This window comes from Phragmites australis, chromosome 23, assembly GCF_958298935.1.
Source record: "Phragmites australis chromosome 23, lpPhrAust1.1, whole genome shotgun sequence".
NCBI lineage: Eukaryota > Viridiplantae > Streptophyta > Magnoliopsida > Poales > Poaceae > Phragmites > Phragmites australis.
The window spans coordinates 16,117,848-16,133,791 of record NC_084943.1 but is presented as its reverse complement, the minus strand read 5'-3'; the positions used below and the strand labels follow the sequence as shown (position 1 = coordinate 16,133,791).

Below are 15,944 nucleotides of genomic sequence, written 5' to 3'. Positions count from 1 at the left end.
TGAGGTCGGGGAAGAGGAGTCGTTGCTCGGGCGTGGCAGTCCCGAACAGCGTTGCCTTGAGGATCCGGTAGTACGTGACGACGTAGCCACAGAGGGGAGGTCGACGAGCGCAAGGTTGGCTCTGGCATGGATGAGAATGAATTGGTCACTGTAGACGGTGCTGCAGGTGGCATGGCAGAGAGACCAAAGAATGGCGCATAGGCGAGGCGCAAGTAGGGCATGAGCCCATGTGGGCGACGCGGACGTTGCTGCCTGCCAAATTCTCCATTGGCAACGAAGGGTTTGGGGATCGGGAGGCGATAGGGTGGGGGTGAGATGGGCAGGAAGGTGACCAGAACGGATGGTCGGGGGTAAGGAGTACAGTTCGGTTTTCCTTGATTATTAGTTTTGCGGGATTTATTTTTGGTTTTTTGGGTTATTTATTAGATAGGGTGAAAGGAGAAAGAGAGGATGATATACGAACCAACTGTACTTTATATAATAGAGATTAATAATAAATATAAGAATGGCACTTGCAGGGAACCAAATCTCCCCAATGCGACCCATAAGTCCACTACTATACCATGTAGTACTGTCCCAGCAACAGATCAGCTGTACAGCTGGGATATTTTTGCAATTAAATTTCCATCTAATGGTCTATTTGCGTTATCTCTCGTAGCTGTCAGCTAAGCTGTCCCGTGAAGGCATGGGCACTGTACAGTCAAGTCAAAGGCTAGTAGTGAACACGTCCTTATAAGTAGCTCTCACACTAGGTTCTGCACCTGTGTCCGGCCACTGCTGCAGAAAGTGAGAACGCAAGGGGTGCCGGAGACATGGCCGGTGGTGGCGAGGTGGCGATGTGCATGCCGGCGTTCGTGGCGCGGGTGGTGCGGGGCCGGTGGTTCGTGGTGTTCGCGTCTATGGTGGTGATGGCGGCTTCGGGTTCGACGTACAGCTTCGCGCTCTACTCCAAGGAGCTACGGCACACGCTGGGGTACAACCAGCAGACGCTCAACACGCTCTCCTTCTTCAAGGACCTCGGCACCAACGTTGGCATCGTGTCCGGTCTGGTGCAGCAGGTGGCTCCGACTTGGGCCGTGCTCCTCATCGGCGCCGGCATGAACCTGGTGGGGTACCTCATGATCTACCTCGCGCTCACGGCGCGGACCGCAGCGCCGCCCGTGTGGCTCATGTGCCTCTACATCTGCGTCGGCGCCAACGCGCTCACCTTCTCCAACACCGGCGCGCTCGTCTCCTGCGTCAAGAACTTCCCGGAGAGCCGTGGCATCGTCATCGGCCTCCTCAAGGGCTTCGTTGGCCTCAGCAGCGCCATCTACACGCAGCTGTACCTCGCCATATACGGCGACAACGCCAAGTCGCTCGTCCTACTCATCGCCTGGCTCCCCGCCGCCGTCTACATCTTCTTCGTGCATACCATCCGCGTCCTGCCCTATGCTCGCCGCCGCGACGGCGAGGACACCGACCACGACCAGCCCTTCTTCTGCTTCCTCTACATGTCCATCGCCCTCGCCTCCTACCTCCTCGTCATGATCGTCGTACAGAAGCAGGTGCAGTTCTCCCACGCCGCATACGTCGTCGGCGCGACGGCGATGCTCATCATCCTCTTCCTTCCCCTCGGCGTAGTCGTCAGGACGGAGTACAAGGCCGCCTCCCGGCTCCAGAAGTCGCTGCAGCAGCCACCAGCCATGACCGTCGAAGAACCCACAACAACGGCTGAGAAGGCCGACGAGTCGTCACCGCCCTTGTGCGGTGGCCGCGGTGGCTTGGGCTGTATCACCAACATGTTCAAGCCACCGGCGCTGGGGGAGGACTACTCCATCATGCAGGCACTGGTCAGCGTGGAGATGCTGGTGCTATTCATCATATCCGTGTTCGGCATCGGCGGCACGCTGACGGCGATCGACAACATGGCGTAGATCGGCCAGTCGCTAGGGTACCCGGCAAAGAGCATCAACACCTTCGTCTCGCTGATCAGCATCTGGAACTACGCCGGCCGCGTCGGCGCCGGCTACATCTCGGAGATCCTCCTCGCCCGGTACAGGTTCCCGCGGCCACTGGCGCTGACAGCCGTGCTCCTCCTCTCCTGCGTCGGCCACCTCCTCATCGCTTTCGGCGTGCCACAGTCGCTGTACGCCGCATCGGTGATCGTCGGCTTCTGCTTCGGCGCGCAGTGGCCGCTGCTCTTCTCCATCATCTCCGATGTGTTCGGGCTCAAGTACTACTCCACGCTCTTCAACTTCGGCTCCGCGGCCAGCCCCCTCGGCGCCTACGTGCTGAACGTGCGCGTCGCCGGGCGCATGTACGACGCCGAGGCCGCCAAGCAGCACGGCGGCGTGGCCGTGGCCGGGGACAAGATCTGCAAGGGGGTGCTCTGCTTCAAGCATGCCTTCCTCATCATCACGGCTGTCACGTTCGCCGGCGCGCTGGTCTCGCTGGTGCTGGTCTGGAGGACGAGGGGATTCTACAAGGGGGACATTTACGCCAAGTTCAAGATGGCGCCGGCGACAGTTGCGGACGGGAGCAACGGCGGGGTCAAGACGGTGATGGGAACGGAAGCATGTGCAGCGCTGGCGGAAGAGGAGGAGAAGAGCAAAAACAAGAAAGAGACCGTTAATGAGGACTTACACTAACTTGAATGTTAAACAGTGTTTGGAGACGCTGGAAATTTGAAACGGTTTGTATAGAACAAAACTTTGGTAGTTATAAAAAATCATGTACTAAGGTTCCGTTCGAAAACGCAGTAATTTATCAGAATCCTACTCGACTTTTGAACTATTTTCTGTTGAGATCGTGTGAAGTTCCTCCATTCTATATAGTTCCTAAATCATGTTAGTGAGAAAGTGAGAACAGTGGGATTCCAGGGCGCCGTTCAATCATACCCGAGGACTAAGACAAGAGGATTCATTGTCGCCCATACTGTTCATTCTGGCAATTGATCCACTACAACGAATTCTTTCCCTTGCGGTCCAGCATAACATTTTAAAGCCGGTCTTACCAAGATCAGCAAGCCTCTGGTGCTCGCTGTATGCGGATGATGCAGCAATCTTCGCAAACCCAATTCAAATAGAGCTACATGTTATTCATGAGATCCTTAAGGTTTTTGGAAATTCATAAGATCCTTAAGGTTTTTGGAAAATGCTCTGGCCTGGTCACAAACTTACACAAAACAGAGATCTTCCCAATCCGGTGTCAAGAGATGGATTTGGATCAAGCACTGATAGATTTTCTAGGCAAAGTTAGTGCTTTCCCTTGCAAATATTTGGGACTACCCCTTCACACTAGAAAGCTCCGACGTGTTGATGTCCAACCTCTATTAGACAAGCTTGGCAACAAGTTGCCAGGGTGGAAAGGAAAATTCCTAACGCCAGCGAGCTGTGAAACACTGGTAAAATCAGTCTTATTCACCCAACCAACATACCACCTAACAGTGTTCCAATTACAGAAATAGTTGACCAAAAAGATTGATCGCATATGGCGAGGTTTTCTTTGGAAGGGTGAAGAACTAGAAAATGTAAGCGGAGGACATTGTCTTATCAATAGGAGGACAGTGTGTCACCCCAAGGAGCTCAGAGGTTTGGGTATTTCTGATCTCTAGAAATTCGCATGAGCAATACGTCTAAGATGGCTATGGTTTAGATGGAAAGACGAAAATAGATATTGGAAGTGCCAAGCTATACCGTGTGACCAGGGAGACCATGACCTCTTCAATGTATCATCAATTATTACAATTGGCAATAGGGAAAAAACATCATTTTGGAACTCTAGCTAGGCAAGCACCCAAAAACATCGCACCAGCGCTCTATGCTAAAACCAGAAGAAAGAACTGCATGGTTAGCAAAGCACTACCAAACCATAACTAGATAAAAAGTCTTGGACAGTTAGCAACACAGGAGGAGCTCGACCAGCTCATCCAGCTTTGGGAAGACATACAAGGTCAAACCATCACACCACTGCTGACCGATACAATTCAATGGCGTTGGAACAATGATAGAGAATACTCCACTCAAAGTGCTTACAGGATACAGTTCATGGGAGCATCGTGGCACCACAACATGGCGCCAATCTGGCAAGCGAAAGCAGAGGCAAAATGCAGAAGACAGTTCTTGATGGAATAGTTGTCATTTGGCTTTGTTGTTTCATCGAGTTTATCAACAAAAAATTTAGTTTGCTTCTTCCTGAAATCCAGGTAGTCTTGTAGAACTCTGGTAACCTGACTTTGATTCATCTTTTTCCTAGAGCCATCTACTTTATATCCAGGCCAAGTAGAAGTTGTAGGTTCTGCTTCATCGTGGTCCATGTGACCATTCATGATCAATAGGGATGGCATGTTCAGTTCTTGAAGATGGAGGCTGTTTAGTTGGCTCAGTTTATGTGAAATTCAAATGTCCATTAGCAATACTTCTTGTTTCATAAAGTAAACAAATGCTTAGAGTTCAAAGGATCTCTAATTGGCTTTTAGATGTATAAGGAACAAGAGTGATCACTTATCTATGTAAATCGAATAAATATACCATATAGAAAAGTTCATGATGTATCAGGGCTGTCATAAGAAAAGTTACATGCTTGTACATACGTAAAATAGTGTTGGATTCCTTTTTCCAACAAAACATGACAGAATTTTAGAACAAAATTTCTGATCGGTTCACCGTTCAACCAAATGACTAAATCACCCAAGTGCCAACCAAATTTTCCAGTAGTAACATAATAACATGAAGTGGTATCAGGTTTCAAGTACTACCCTAGTTGCAAGTAGTTTCCTTTGAGTTCCTTTTCATTTTCTTGTATCTACTATTTTGTACATCCATCTGATGGAAACTTCTCATTAAACATTTTGATAATGTTTTTCCACCCTTCAGTTACCTAGCCACTTTGGCCCCTGAACTTTTCACGATTGTGCTCATGATGTACATCAGCAATACCTTTCTCATAACTGAAGTTCCATGAAGTTCTTGAACCTTCTACTTTAGTCATGGCTACGTAAAAAAAAGAACATTAAAATGAACTAAATGTAAAAGAGTGAAGCAAAATATATCAGAACTACAAATACATAAGACTCCAGAAATACAACTACATGATAGTAGGTATTAGATAAAGCAGTGCATCACACCAATTAGGTTTAGCTAATACAAATTCTGCAACAACAAGTTTCACACAATACAAGTTGACTAGCTACTACTTATGCATCAGTACAACTTCTGCTTGATTTTGAATATATTGTTCCCACATCTGCATAGCAATCTGATCTCGAAGAACACTTCCATCATGGCCTTAAAAAATGGCCAAATTCAAAGGTTCGATTCAATCTTGGGGTGAGTTTGGTTGGAACTAGGAAGCTTCACGAATTTGTAGGTGAGAGTAGGAATTATATCAAAAACAACATTTCTGTGCGTGTAGATTGCTTCACCACTATGTTGAATTTTTTTTTTCAGTAGTTCAGTGCTAGAATTGTGCGAGATCATGAACATTCCCAGCTGCTCCTCAATGGTACGCCGTGTGTGTCACAGAGTAGACCCCCTTGCCTAAGATACTTTGATGTCGTCTTAAATATCTCTGGCTCCATACAGAACTCAGTCTTATACCAGCTCTTATGTCCCTCAAGAATTTCCTTCATCTTTTTAGCACCAGTATGTTCTGAAGTATGTACTACCCTTTTTTCATCATTAAGACATTAAAGCATGGTAGGAACGATTAAAAAAAATAGTTCATCATCTTCTTCTTCTTCCATATACATGAATTTCCTAATTTTCTCCTTCCTAGATTACATAATCTCATCCCTAGAGTCCATTATCTAACATTTATAGATAGGAAAACTTAGATATAGTATCACTGTACCGCTGGTTCAGAAATGAAGTAACCATTAATTGGTTAAAATTTGCAATTATTCATCTGTTGCTGGAATCTAGAGCTATTTTGAATTTATTATATCGATTGAAACAGATTGGCCAACCTCAGTTAGTTAGGACCTTGTAACAAACAAGGAATGAGGTGTATGGATGAGAGGGATTGCTCTCGTAATTTTTAGGATTTACATAGTTCAAGTTTGTACTGAGCAGAGCAGAGCAGCATCGTCATGTCTACCACAGTGGCAGCTGTTTTGTTGCATCCATAGGGTTGTCACTGCTGAATTGTTCTCTTGTTGATTGCATATCTATCTATCTAAATGTCATAATTATTTAATTGTTCTAACATGGGGAGCATATATTATTTTGAGTGAGGTCTATTATTGGCAGACATAAATCAATTTCTAAGATAAATGTTTGTTGGCTAAATTCATACTATGTTGCAGAACCTAAAATATGGTGATTGTTTATTTTGGCGCACACCAAAGCTGAAGCTTTTGCCTCATCAAATATTTGGGGACATTAATCTACAGATTTGACCATACCATATCGATGCAAATTGATAATAAACATAGCATACAATGTTACAATGTGCAAGTATTTTTAGGTTAAGAAAAGGCATTTGCTAAATGCATGGCAAATGGATGATAATTCAGCGATAAGAAAGTTCAGTCGAGTGCAGTTTTTTTTGGGGGGGGGGGGGGGGGAAGAAAGAAAAGAAAGGGAAGGAATAAACACGAAGCAACATGACTGTGGGATTTAATTTGGTCCTATGTCAATTCCTGGCCCATACTAGAAGGTGTCAGACAGGGATGGCAATGAACTAGAATGACAAAGATTTATAGACAGGACAAACTTATATATGGAAGACGAAGAGTTTGAACGGTTACCGGAAGCCGCTGAGCCGAAGCAGAGGCGACGAATAAATATCCCGGCCATTCAAAAAGATTCAAATAATTCAGAAAAAACAAATAATTCTGAAACTTTGTGAGGATGCTGGATGAACTCGTTGCGAGAACAAAATGGAATTTCAAACCTGCAGGTAACACTAGTGCAAGAAGCAAAATTTGCAAGGTTTCATTTGACTTGTGTAGCGTCCAGCCATCACTCGTACAAAACGCTACCATCACACTTCAGTTTCAAAAGGTACACGTGCATAGGAACACATTTCTATGGTTGTCACACTTGCCAATTATCACCCAGAAGTTCATTTGCCGCAACTCAATTTCGCACAATTGTACATAACTCATATGGCATTACAACCAGATTCAAGAGGCAAAATTGGGAGGAATCAATCAAGAATGGCTGTGGCGGCACTGAAAGTCGGAGCAAATTAAATTGGTCAAAATCCACTACTCTTTTGGATCTACAACGAATTGATGAATTTAGCCGTATCACATAAACGGCTCATCCTCTCCTTTGAAAACAACCAATGGAACCCTAGAAAAATAGAAAGGGGGAAGAATAGGTCGCACCGTTATAGGTAGCCCCAGCACCGAGATAACATGATAAAGTGGAGATGAGTCGCTAGAGATAAGATATGTCACTAGAGTGAAGATACGGCCACCGGAGAGAGACGAGGTTGCAAGGCCACCGGTGGCGACCCCCACGTGGCTACGAAAGAAGAGGTGAGGCATTGCGAAGGCGAGGCGTGATGGAAGCGGCGACGGTCGACATCGGGGACAATGAATCGCGAGAATATATAGAGCAAGTGTGAGGGATGGGAAAAAACACATTTTAAGAAACGTTTTTTCTTCCCTAGATAGACATGAATAGAGATGCAATGAGGCAAGATTATTTTAACCTGTAAAATATTAAAATGTCAATAGGTTTAAAAGAGGATCAAATCCGCGACCAAAATTGTCTCAAGTCTTAGTGAACCCACTCTAACGAGGTGTTGGGCTTTTCAGCCTTGGTGTACCGCTCTGACGGAAAAGGCCATCCGCGGGGACGGGGGAGTGACGCCGCCGCGCGCCGGCCGCCGAACCCACGTCACCATTATCCACTCCACCGTCCCGCTCAGACTCGATTCGCCTCCGCCGATTAAACGCTCGACAACGACACGCGCCCTACTCCATGTCGCGCGCGGCCACCAACTAACCAACCCACCCGCCTCTCCTCCTCCACGCGGCGTCGGCGCAGCAAGCCAAGCGATGGAGCTCCGCGAGCTGGGGGGCACGGACCTCCGCGTCAGCGCTGTCGGCTTCGGCGCCTCCCCGCTCGGCCACGTCTTCGGCGACGTCCCGCGCGACGTCGCCCGCGCCGCCGTCCGCCGCGCGCTCGACCTCGGCGTCAACTTCTTCGACACCTCCCCGTACAAACGCCGCTCCTTTCCTCCGCCCGCTCGTCCTCCCCTCCGCGCCCGCGGATCCGTGACTGACCGCGGCGCGACCGGTCGCCTCCCTCTCTGTGCAGGTACTACGGCGGTACGGTCTCGGAGTCGGTCCTCGGCGACTGCCTCCGCCACGCGGCCGTCCCGCGGGACCGCATCGTCGTCGCCACCAAGTGCGGCCGCTACAAGGAAGGCTTCGACTTCAGCGCCGCCCGCGTGACCCGTAGCGTCGACGAGAGCCTGGCTCGCCTCGGGCTCGACTACGTCGACATACTCCACTGCCACGACATCGAGTTTACTAACCTCAACCAGGTACACCTACCTCCCACGCCCACCACTTGTTCGACGGATTGCCATGGCTCCTGTACCATGCGTACCCCAGCATCCTTTGACTCTGTCACTTGTTCTTGTTGCCGGGTCTGCAGATTGTGAATGAGACAATCCCAGCGCTCCAGAAGATCAAGGAAAGCGGGAAAGCACGGTTCATCGGAATCACCGGGCTGCCCCTGAACATCTATAATTACGTGCTCGATCGGGTGCCACTGGCCTCGGTGGATGTGATTTTGTCCTACTGCCACTACGGGATCAATGACACCTCCCTGGTGGATCTGCTCCCCTACTTGAAGGGCAAGGGTGTTGGGGTCATTAGCGCCTCACCACTTGCCATGGGTCTTCTTACAGACAACGGGCCGCCAGAATGGCACCCTGCGACGGCGGAGCTTAAGGTATCTCCTTAATGTGACTCACATTTGTTTTGTACCTGTTGGTCGTAAAACAAACTATTTCTTTACATATTATATGCTAGTAGAAGATAACCAGATGCAAATTGTATAACACTACAAGTGTAGATAGAAGAAACATTTGTTATTTCTAAAATAAAAGAATGTACCCTTCTATCCAAATCCATCATTTTTTTCATGTCATGTCACAAGAAGCATTGTGCCAAAGATGTACCTTATTCCTAAACTGTGCAATATATAGACAGGAGGTGATGTGTAGTGGTTTCAGTTGTTGAGATGGAAACAAGGGGGTAAATAAGGAAGATAAGTAGATCTCTTACAAAATAGGACTCAAATACCATGGACCAAAACATCAGCTATCATGAGTTTGGCAGCTGATTTCTGTTAGTGAGTTATAAATTTAGCAAAGACTAGTCATGTGCACAAACTAGATGTCTAATAGTTCACTTTTGAGCTTAGCAATGTTAATTAGAAAGTAGGAATTTAGCATAATGTAATATATGGTGCCCAAAAAATTAAACTAGAAGTTGATTATTATCATTGGAAATTTTAGTAAAAAGTTGTTGTGGCACTGACAAGCTAAGCTGTGAATTTGATCAGGAATGTCCAATGCTGAAGTGATCTATATATTCAAGTGCTTCATGTTTATGTATATATGTTGCCCCTGGGGCATTGCTTAGTTAATTTTGGCTATGTACTTATGTATGGATTAGGATTAATTAAAAGTATTGTTCGGTGTCATAGTTTAGCATAGGTAGTTTAGGTGTACATGACTATAGTTGCTAAAAATATTGTTCACCCTAACGTTACTAATGTAATAGGTGTTGCAAAAATAAGTTGAGTATTTTTTCATTAAAATTGATTATGAGTTGGTGTAGTTGTTGCAAAAATAAGTTGAGTATTTTTTCATTAAAATTGATTATGAGTTGGTGACACTGACCTTTATGAACTGTGTGTCACTGGGTAATAACCATTCTTTTAGGTTGAGAAACTTCCTGACTTGAATGAAACAGTGGCACAAGTTGGAATAGAGCCGGATGGAAACTCAAGTGTTGTCCAGTTAGTAGGCAAGGATACATTGTCTCTGAAACACCGATACTTTCAATACACGCTGGATACTCAACGGATATGTATCCACCGACTATCAGAATAAAAATAAATATTGAATATTCTGATACTCTTTGGATACTTGTGGGATATAACCCAGTCCAGTCTAGCCCAGTCGCATCTCCTAGCCGCATAACCTAATGACATTGTATCTCCTAGCCGCATCTTACACGCCTCCATCTCGCCCGTCACCACCACGCCCATAGCACCAGTTGCGACGCCCTCCACCACCTGCCAGCGGTGAGTTCCTCTCCTCCCTGCTCCCCCTTTTCCTCCTTCTTTCTTCCCATCCCCATTCTTCTGACCATGTGCAGACGGCGACAGGCAGGCAACACTGTGGGGGCGGTGGTTGCGAGACGTTGTTTGGGGTTGTGGCTGTCGTTGAAGCAGCCTCCCTCGCTGGCTTGCCCAACCGCAACGGCATGAGGATGATGGTGAAGCCCATGCGGCCGCCGTGTGCCAATCTATTCACTACTACAAAACTAGTTTTATATGCCGGCTCATTACTGTCGGTTCCTAATGGGTCAGTAGTGATAGGGGCATCACTACCGATTCGTAAGCCGTGCAGGAAGAATCAGTCAATATAGCTTATGAACCGGTAGTGATAAGTGTTATCACTGCCGGCTGATACCTTGACCTGACAGTGATTCCCAGGTCCATCATCAGTGTCGGCTAAAGCCAACGACCGGCAGTGATAGCTTAACTATTACGAACCGGCAATTCATAATTTTGGAGCCGGCAGTGAAGCCATTTTCTGTAGTAGTGATTAGGTATTAGCTAGTGGCCACACCTAGCCGGATACAAGTTGGAGACTTGGTGTAGAACATGGAGTAATTTATTACTGTTTTTTTTTTAAACATAGTAAAACGTATCCGCGTATTGGGTTTCCTGAGAAAATGACGTATCCTCGTATCCGTATCAGTCCGATACCGATACACATATCCGTATCGGTGCTGCCTAGTATATTGTAACACATGTAACGTTTGTTGGAGATATGGCAGTGCTGTTGAGCTTACACGTGCTGGTTTGCCCAAATAAATGAAATGGATATGAAGTGTAGATTTGTTTGACCAAGTAGAATTCAGCCATCTATTTTACAAAAGGCTTTTCCGCAGAGAGGTAGGAGATTTAGAACTAGCAAAAACAATGACTACTAGACGCACACAAGAGAAAGTAAAAGTGAACCTGTGGAAGTTGTGCCTAATATTTGATTGGACAGCGGACCAAAATGAAAAGAGCTCACTAATCAGCATCAATTCCAATGACAGTTCATCTAAAGGTATAGTAGATTTGTGAACATGACACCTTGAAGCAAATATATAATTCTTAGATGGCAAAATTTATATTGCAAATGCTTTGCTCAGGATATGTCGAGATTATGTTTTTTATGTTCGGGGTAGGTGGATAAACTTGTTGAGAGCTTACAAGAAGGTGCTATTCTCTATTATATTTCCTGTTATTATTCTGTCAGCATTGCATATTTTATTTTATTACATTTATGTAACACCAGCAAAAGTAGTAATGCTGCTGCATCTGGAACTTAAATTGATTGAATGGATAAGAGAGTTAGCAGATAAATACCTTTTATCCAAAACAAAGGCACAGGCTTACCCCATGAGCAATAATGAACTATGATTGTGCTATTGTTCCTTGGTGTGTCATGTGCCCTTTTAGAGAAGGGTATTTAACTGCTAGCTCCTGTTCCGTTCAATCAATGGTTGTTCTTGATGCAACAATATTTTTACTTTTCTTGGGTTTACTTGCAAAAATGTGAGAATGAAATCTACAATGCTGACACAATATGCACTGAAAATGTAGTATGAAAATAGCACCTTCTTCCAAGCTCTTAATATGTATCTCCACTTATCCTGAGTATGAACAACAAAAGTGATGGAATTTGTCATCATAAGAATAATATATTTGCTTCAAGGTGCAATATTTAACGATCTACACCTTCAAAATGATGTTGAGAAATGAGCTCTCATCACCTTGGTCTACTGTCAAACCCTATATTTGGAATTACCTTCCACTTGTTCAATCACTTAATTATCTGTATAGTGTTCAGTGTTTTTCCTAGTTCTATATTTCCTACCTCTGTATCACAAACGGTCATCTGAACCCAATAGATGCCTAAATTCTACCTAGAAAACAACAAGCTAAAATTCATATCCATTTATTTTTCAATGATTGGAAAGAAATATCTTGTTGAACTTCAGGGTCTCGACAAATCACAAGGAAGAAATTCACAACAACAAGTGGCGGAATACATTTATTTACAACGATTAGCAAGATAAATAGGTTTGCTTTTAGGGTGTTAGCGTTTTTAAGGTTTAGGTTTAAAATAAGGTAGACTTATCAAATAATAAATAAAAGTGCAAGGCTTGCGGTTAGGAGGTTTCAGCCGGGGTGCATCCACAAAGAGAAGGTGGAAAGTGGGGAGGGAGGGGTCCTTGGATGGAGGGGTTGTAGTGTAGAGCGAAATGGGCCTAGAAGGAAGAAGTGGGCTTGGGACGAAAGTGTGTCCTAAGGAGAGGAAGATGATTTTAATTTGATTTTTTTTCAAATAATCTAGGGCATGGAATTGATTTCAGGAAAATACTTATAAATTGCAAAAATGCAAAGAAAAAATAGGAAGTAGTTATTTTTTTTAATAAACTACTATTAATAAAAAAAATCGATCATGAGGAGAAGACGTCTCCCCAGCTTTGCCTTAAGAGAGGAGAATACCGAACCCTTTAGGGAGGTACTCACACGACTTGCGAGCATCTGGGTTCGAGCCTGGGTGGGCAGCCTCTCAACAGAAGGCTCTACCAACCAAGGTATTGCTCGGTTCGCAATAAACTATTATTCACACTTTGAATACTTTTGTCTTACTGAAAACTTATTACTTTTGATTCTGGAAATAGGATTTTTAAAGTTACCCTGAAAATTTCCAACAATCTTGAAAAGCCACAATATAATTTTTTATTTGTTCAGGCAAAAATTTGGATGTTACATCAATATATGTCCTTTGCCTTAAATTGTGCTCCTTTTTTGGGTCCCCTATATGCCTAATCCATTTGTTTTTTGTCGCCAATCAGGAAAATGTCCATTCCATTGTAATGTGATATATTGTGTTGTTTGGCAGATTTATCTACCCTTCATTGACAGTCCTTTGCAGATAACCCTTTTTGTTACTTCGGTATTGTGTAGTCCCTTTTCATAGCTTCCGTATCCTCTTACAGTAAGCCTGAGCAAGCAACAGTATCACCATTTGTTTAAATAAGATGAGCCTTCAGTTGAGTTGCACCATCTTTCTTTCCTGCTAGCTGGACAGGTGGACAGCCAATCGCCATGCAGATTCTGCCGACCTGTGCCCATGTTTCCTTGCTAGTTCAGAACTTTCCAAACATGGGGCTACATTATCACCATACAAAGCTTCTTACGATCCCAGGATAGATATCGCAACCATTAACTGTGGGAGGTGAAAAGCCATTCTTTGGCCGGCTTCCTTCCACCGCTATCTATGCACAACCAAATATGGGGAAAACAGAGAACAGGATAAGAGAATAGATTGCTTTCTTGTTGATTGATTTTGACAGGACCTGCAACTAACTAATCGTTTCTTATTCAGTCTCTTAAAAATGCAATCTAATTGGTCTATCTTTAAACAACTAAACTCTTTTGAAAGCAATATGATAGATAGACAAAGGATTAAACCTGATAATGGGTCTGGCAGGGCAGGCTCCTTGCTTGGCACAATCACTAATGCTGATGCTGTGGACCAGATCCGGTGGTACTTAAGTCCCAACATGATTTTCAAAATGCTGAAGATGTCATCAACTCATCAATTCAATACTATCTGTGTAATTCTTACTGCATTAGTAATCTTTATGCAAACAGTGTAATTGTGAAGATGTCATCAACTCATCAATTCAATACAGCATATCTGTGTAATTCTTACTGCATTAGTAATCTTTATGCGAACAGTGTAATTGATTAACCACCACGATAATTTACTCTTAAACTACCTACACTAAACTATCATACCAATAACTGTACTTCTATCACTCCGAAACCACAGAAACTAACAAAGAGGGGCTAAAACAATTGCCAGTACTTCACTTGACTCGGATATATATAACTTCACCACTGAAATCTCAAGGATAAACTGTTTGTTTGCAAATTGAGTATTCTATTTGACATGGCACCAAATGTTCATCTCTCCTTGCTTCTCACTTCTATGTCAAGCATACCAAATTATCTTGCTGAAGATTTTTTTGTTTTTATTTATTGCTTATACCTACTATTCCAATCTATGTTACAAATTCAATTGACAAGTTTAATATAGCCTGTTATCAGTCAGCATGCAGGGCAGCAGTAGATCACTGTAGAAAGAAGGGAAAGAGCATTACGAAGCTAGCAATGCAGTACAGTTTGATGAATAATGAAATTTCCACAGTTCTTGTCGGAATGAGCTCGTCAGAACAGGTATACAATTCTTTATTGGATTTTTGCCTTTTATGCAGCATAGTCATTTTGACCACTAAAATATCATCGTCATTTTGTCAATTCTGAACCACCAGAGCCTATTCTGCTTAGTTTAGAGATGAGCAGGTGCATGTTAAATATCCCGTTTCTGTTGCCATTTCTTCTACGTTTGGCTGATTAGGAGCACTCTCCTTATGATAACAGCCTTTTGGGTAATTTCTTGTCAGTTCTGAGTGGTCACAAAACTTCTTTTCAGATAAGTGGCACAAAATATACCAACATGTCTTTAGGTTCTGGTGTCGTTCTATCTTTGTTGAGGTGTCATGCAATAGTTGTTTCTTTTTCGAGGCTGGTATCTATGTATGCAAAATGGAATGTTTATTACCGCAGAGTTTTGCAACCTTGATGATGTGAAATTGAAAAATTAGTTCAAAGATAACCCTCTTGTCCCTTTCTCTTCACAAAAACACGTGCAGTTAGATTTCCGCAATCATATCTAAAGAATGTTTTGTCCAATCGAGAACTGTTCAGTTTGCTTGTTTGGAACATAAGTTTAGGATGGCAATGAAGTGGTTTCCCATAACATGTCTTGTGGTTCCCCTATACAAGGTGGAGGAGAATGTGGCTGCTGCAATGGAATTGTCAACTTCAGGCATTGATGAAGAACTTTTGCGTGAAGTTGAAGCAATTCTTGAGCCTGTGAAGAACTTGACTTGGCCTAGTGGTATCCAGCAGGCCTGATGTCCGATAGCAGCTGCCCGATTGAAGCTCTTGTGATGATTGTATCTCGGCTTGTTGATTGGGTCAATTGTGGGCATCTACAGCTTTGCCTGCTGATTGCAATCCCGTATAATTATTGATGGCAAGCAAATGAAGGGGATTGTTAAGATTTAATGGGCGGGTCCTCTAGTAATTTAGACATGTCGATCGTAGACAACATGAACAATAAAAGATCAATGGTGACCACTAAATAAACCTTTCCCATACGTCAGGGATGGATTGATGCTTGTATGAATAATTCAGTTGTCAAACAAGTAAATTGCACACCAATAATTTGACAGTGCAAAACATTGCTGAATCCTGAGCCATATATGAATTATTGCTCTCATTAACCTTTTGTCCTGAGTATCAATGTTAATTTATGTTGTTTCACTGTCGGTAAAATATTTCATCGGTCCATTTCAAAGCTCGTAGGAAGGAATTTGCACAGCAACAACTTGCTTGCCAGATTAAAGATACCCTATATATCATCAAAACGGGAACATGTTATCTAAGACCCTGTTCAGTAGAGTTACAACTTCGAGATTTATACAGGTTCTAGAATTTATAGGATAAAATAAAATGATTTAAATATTTGTTTTCAATCTAAAATAAAAACAAAGATTCTCAATTTACTCATAGCTCTAGCTCCAAAATTTTCTAAAGTTAGAAATAATCAGCTCCAAAAATTTCTAA

The 15,944-nt window shown here is 43.8% G+C and overlaps 3 protein-coding genes across 3 annotated transcripts; all 3 read left to right on the top strand.

Moving 5' to 3' along the window:
• The first annotated feature begins 812 nt into the window (after positions 1–812).
• On the top strand, positions 813–2,775 carry LOC133905729 (protein NUCLEAR FUSION DEFECTIVE 4-like). Its single transcript, XM_062347491.1, has one exon. It carries the CDS (start codon positions 813–815, stop codon positions 1,914–1,916), a length of 1,104 nt encoding a protein of 367 aa, XP_062203475.1. The 3' UTR covers positions 1,917–2,775.
• LOC133905727 (uncharacterized) lies at positions 2,298–2,775 on the top strand. Its single transcript, XM_062347490.1, has one exon. The coding sequence runs from the start codon at positions 2,298–2,300 to the stop codon at positions 2,628–2,630; it is 333 nt and encodes a 110-aa protein (XP_062203474.1). The 3' UTR covers positions 2,631–2,775.
• Positions 2,776–7,742: 4,967 nt separating this feature from the next.
• LOC133906245 (L-galactose dehydrogenase-like) lies at positions 7,743–15,606 on the top strand. Its single transcript, XM_062348091.1, has 5 exons — positions 7,743–8,154; positions 8,256–8,484; positions 8,598–8,897; positions 14,361–14,489; positions 15,099–15,606. The coding sequence occupies exons 1-5, from the start codon at positions 7,994–7,996 to the stop codon at positions 15,228–15,230; spliced, it is 951 nt and encodes a 316-aa protein (XP_062204075.1). The 5' UTR covers positions 7,743–7,993; the 3' UTR covers positions 15,231–15,606.
• Positions 15,607–15,944: the final 338 nt, after the last annotated feature.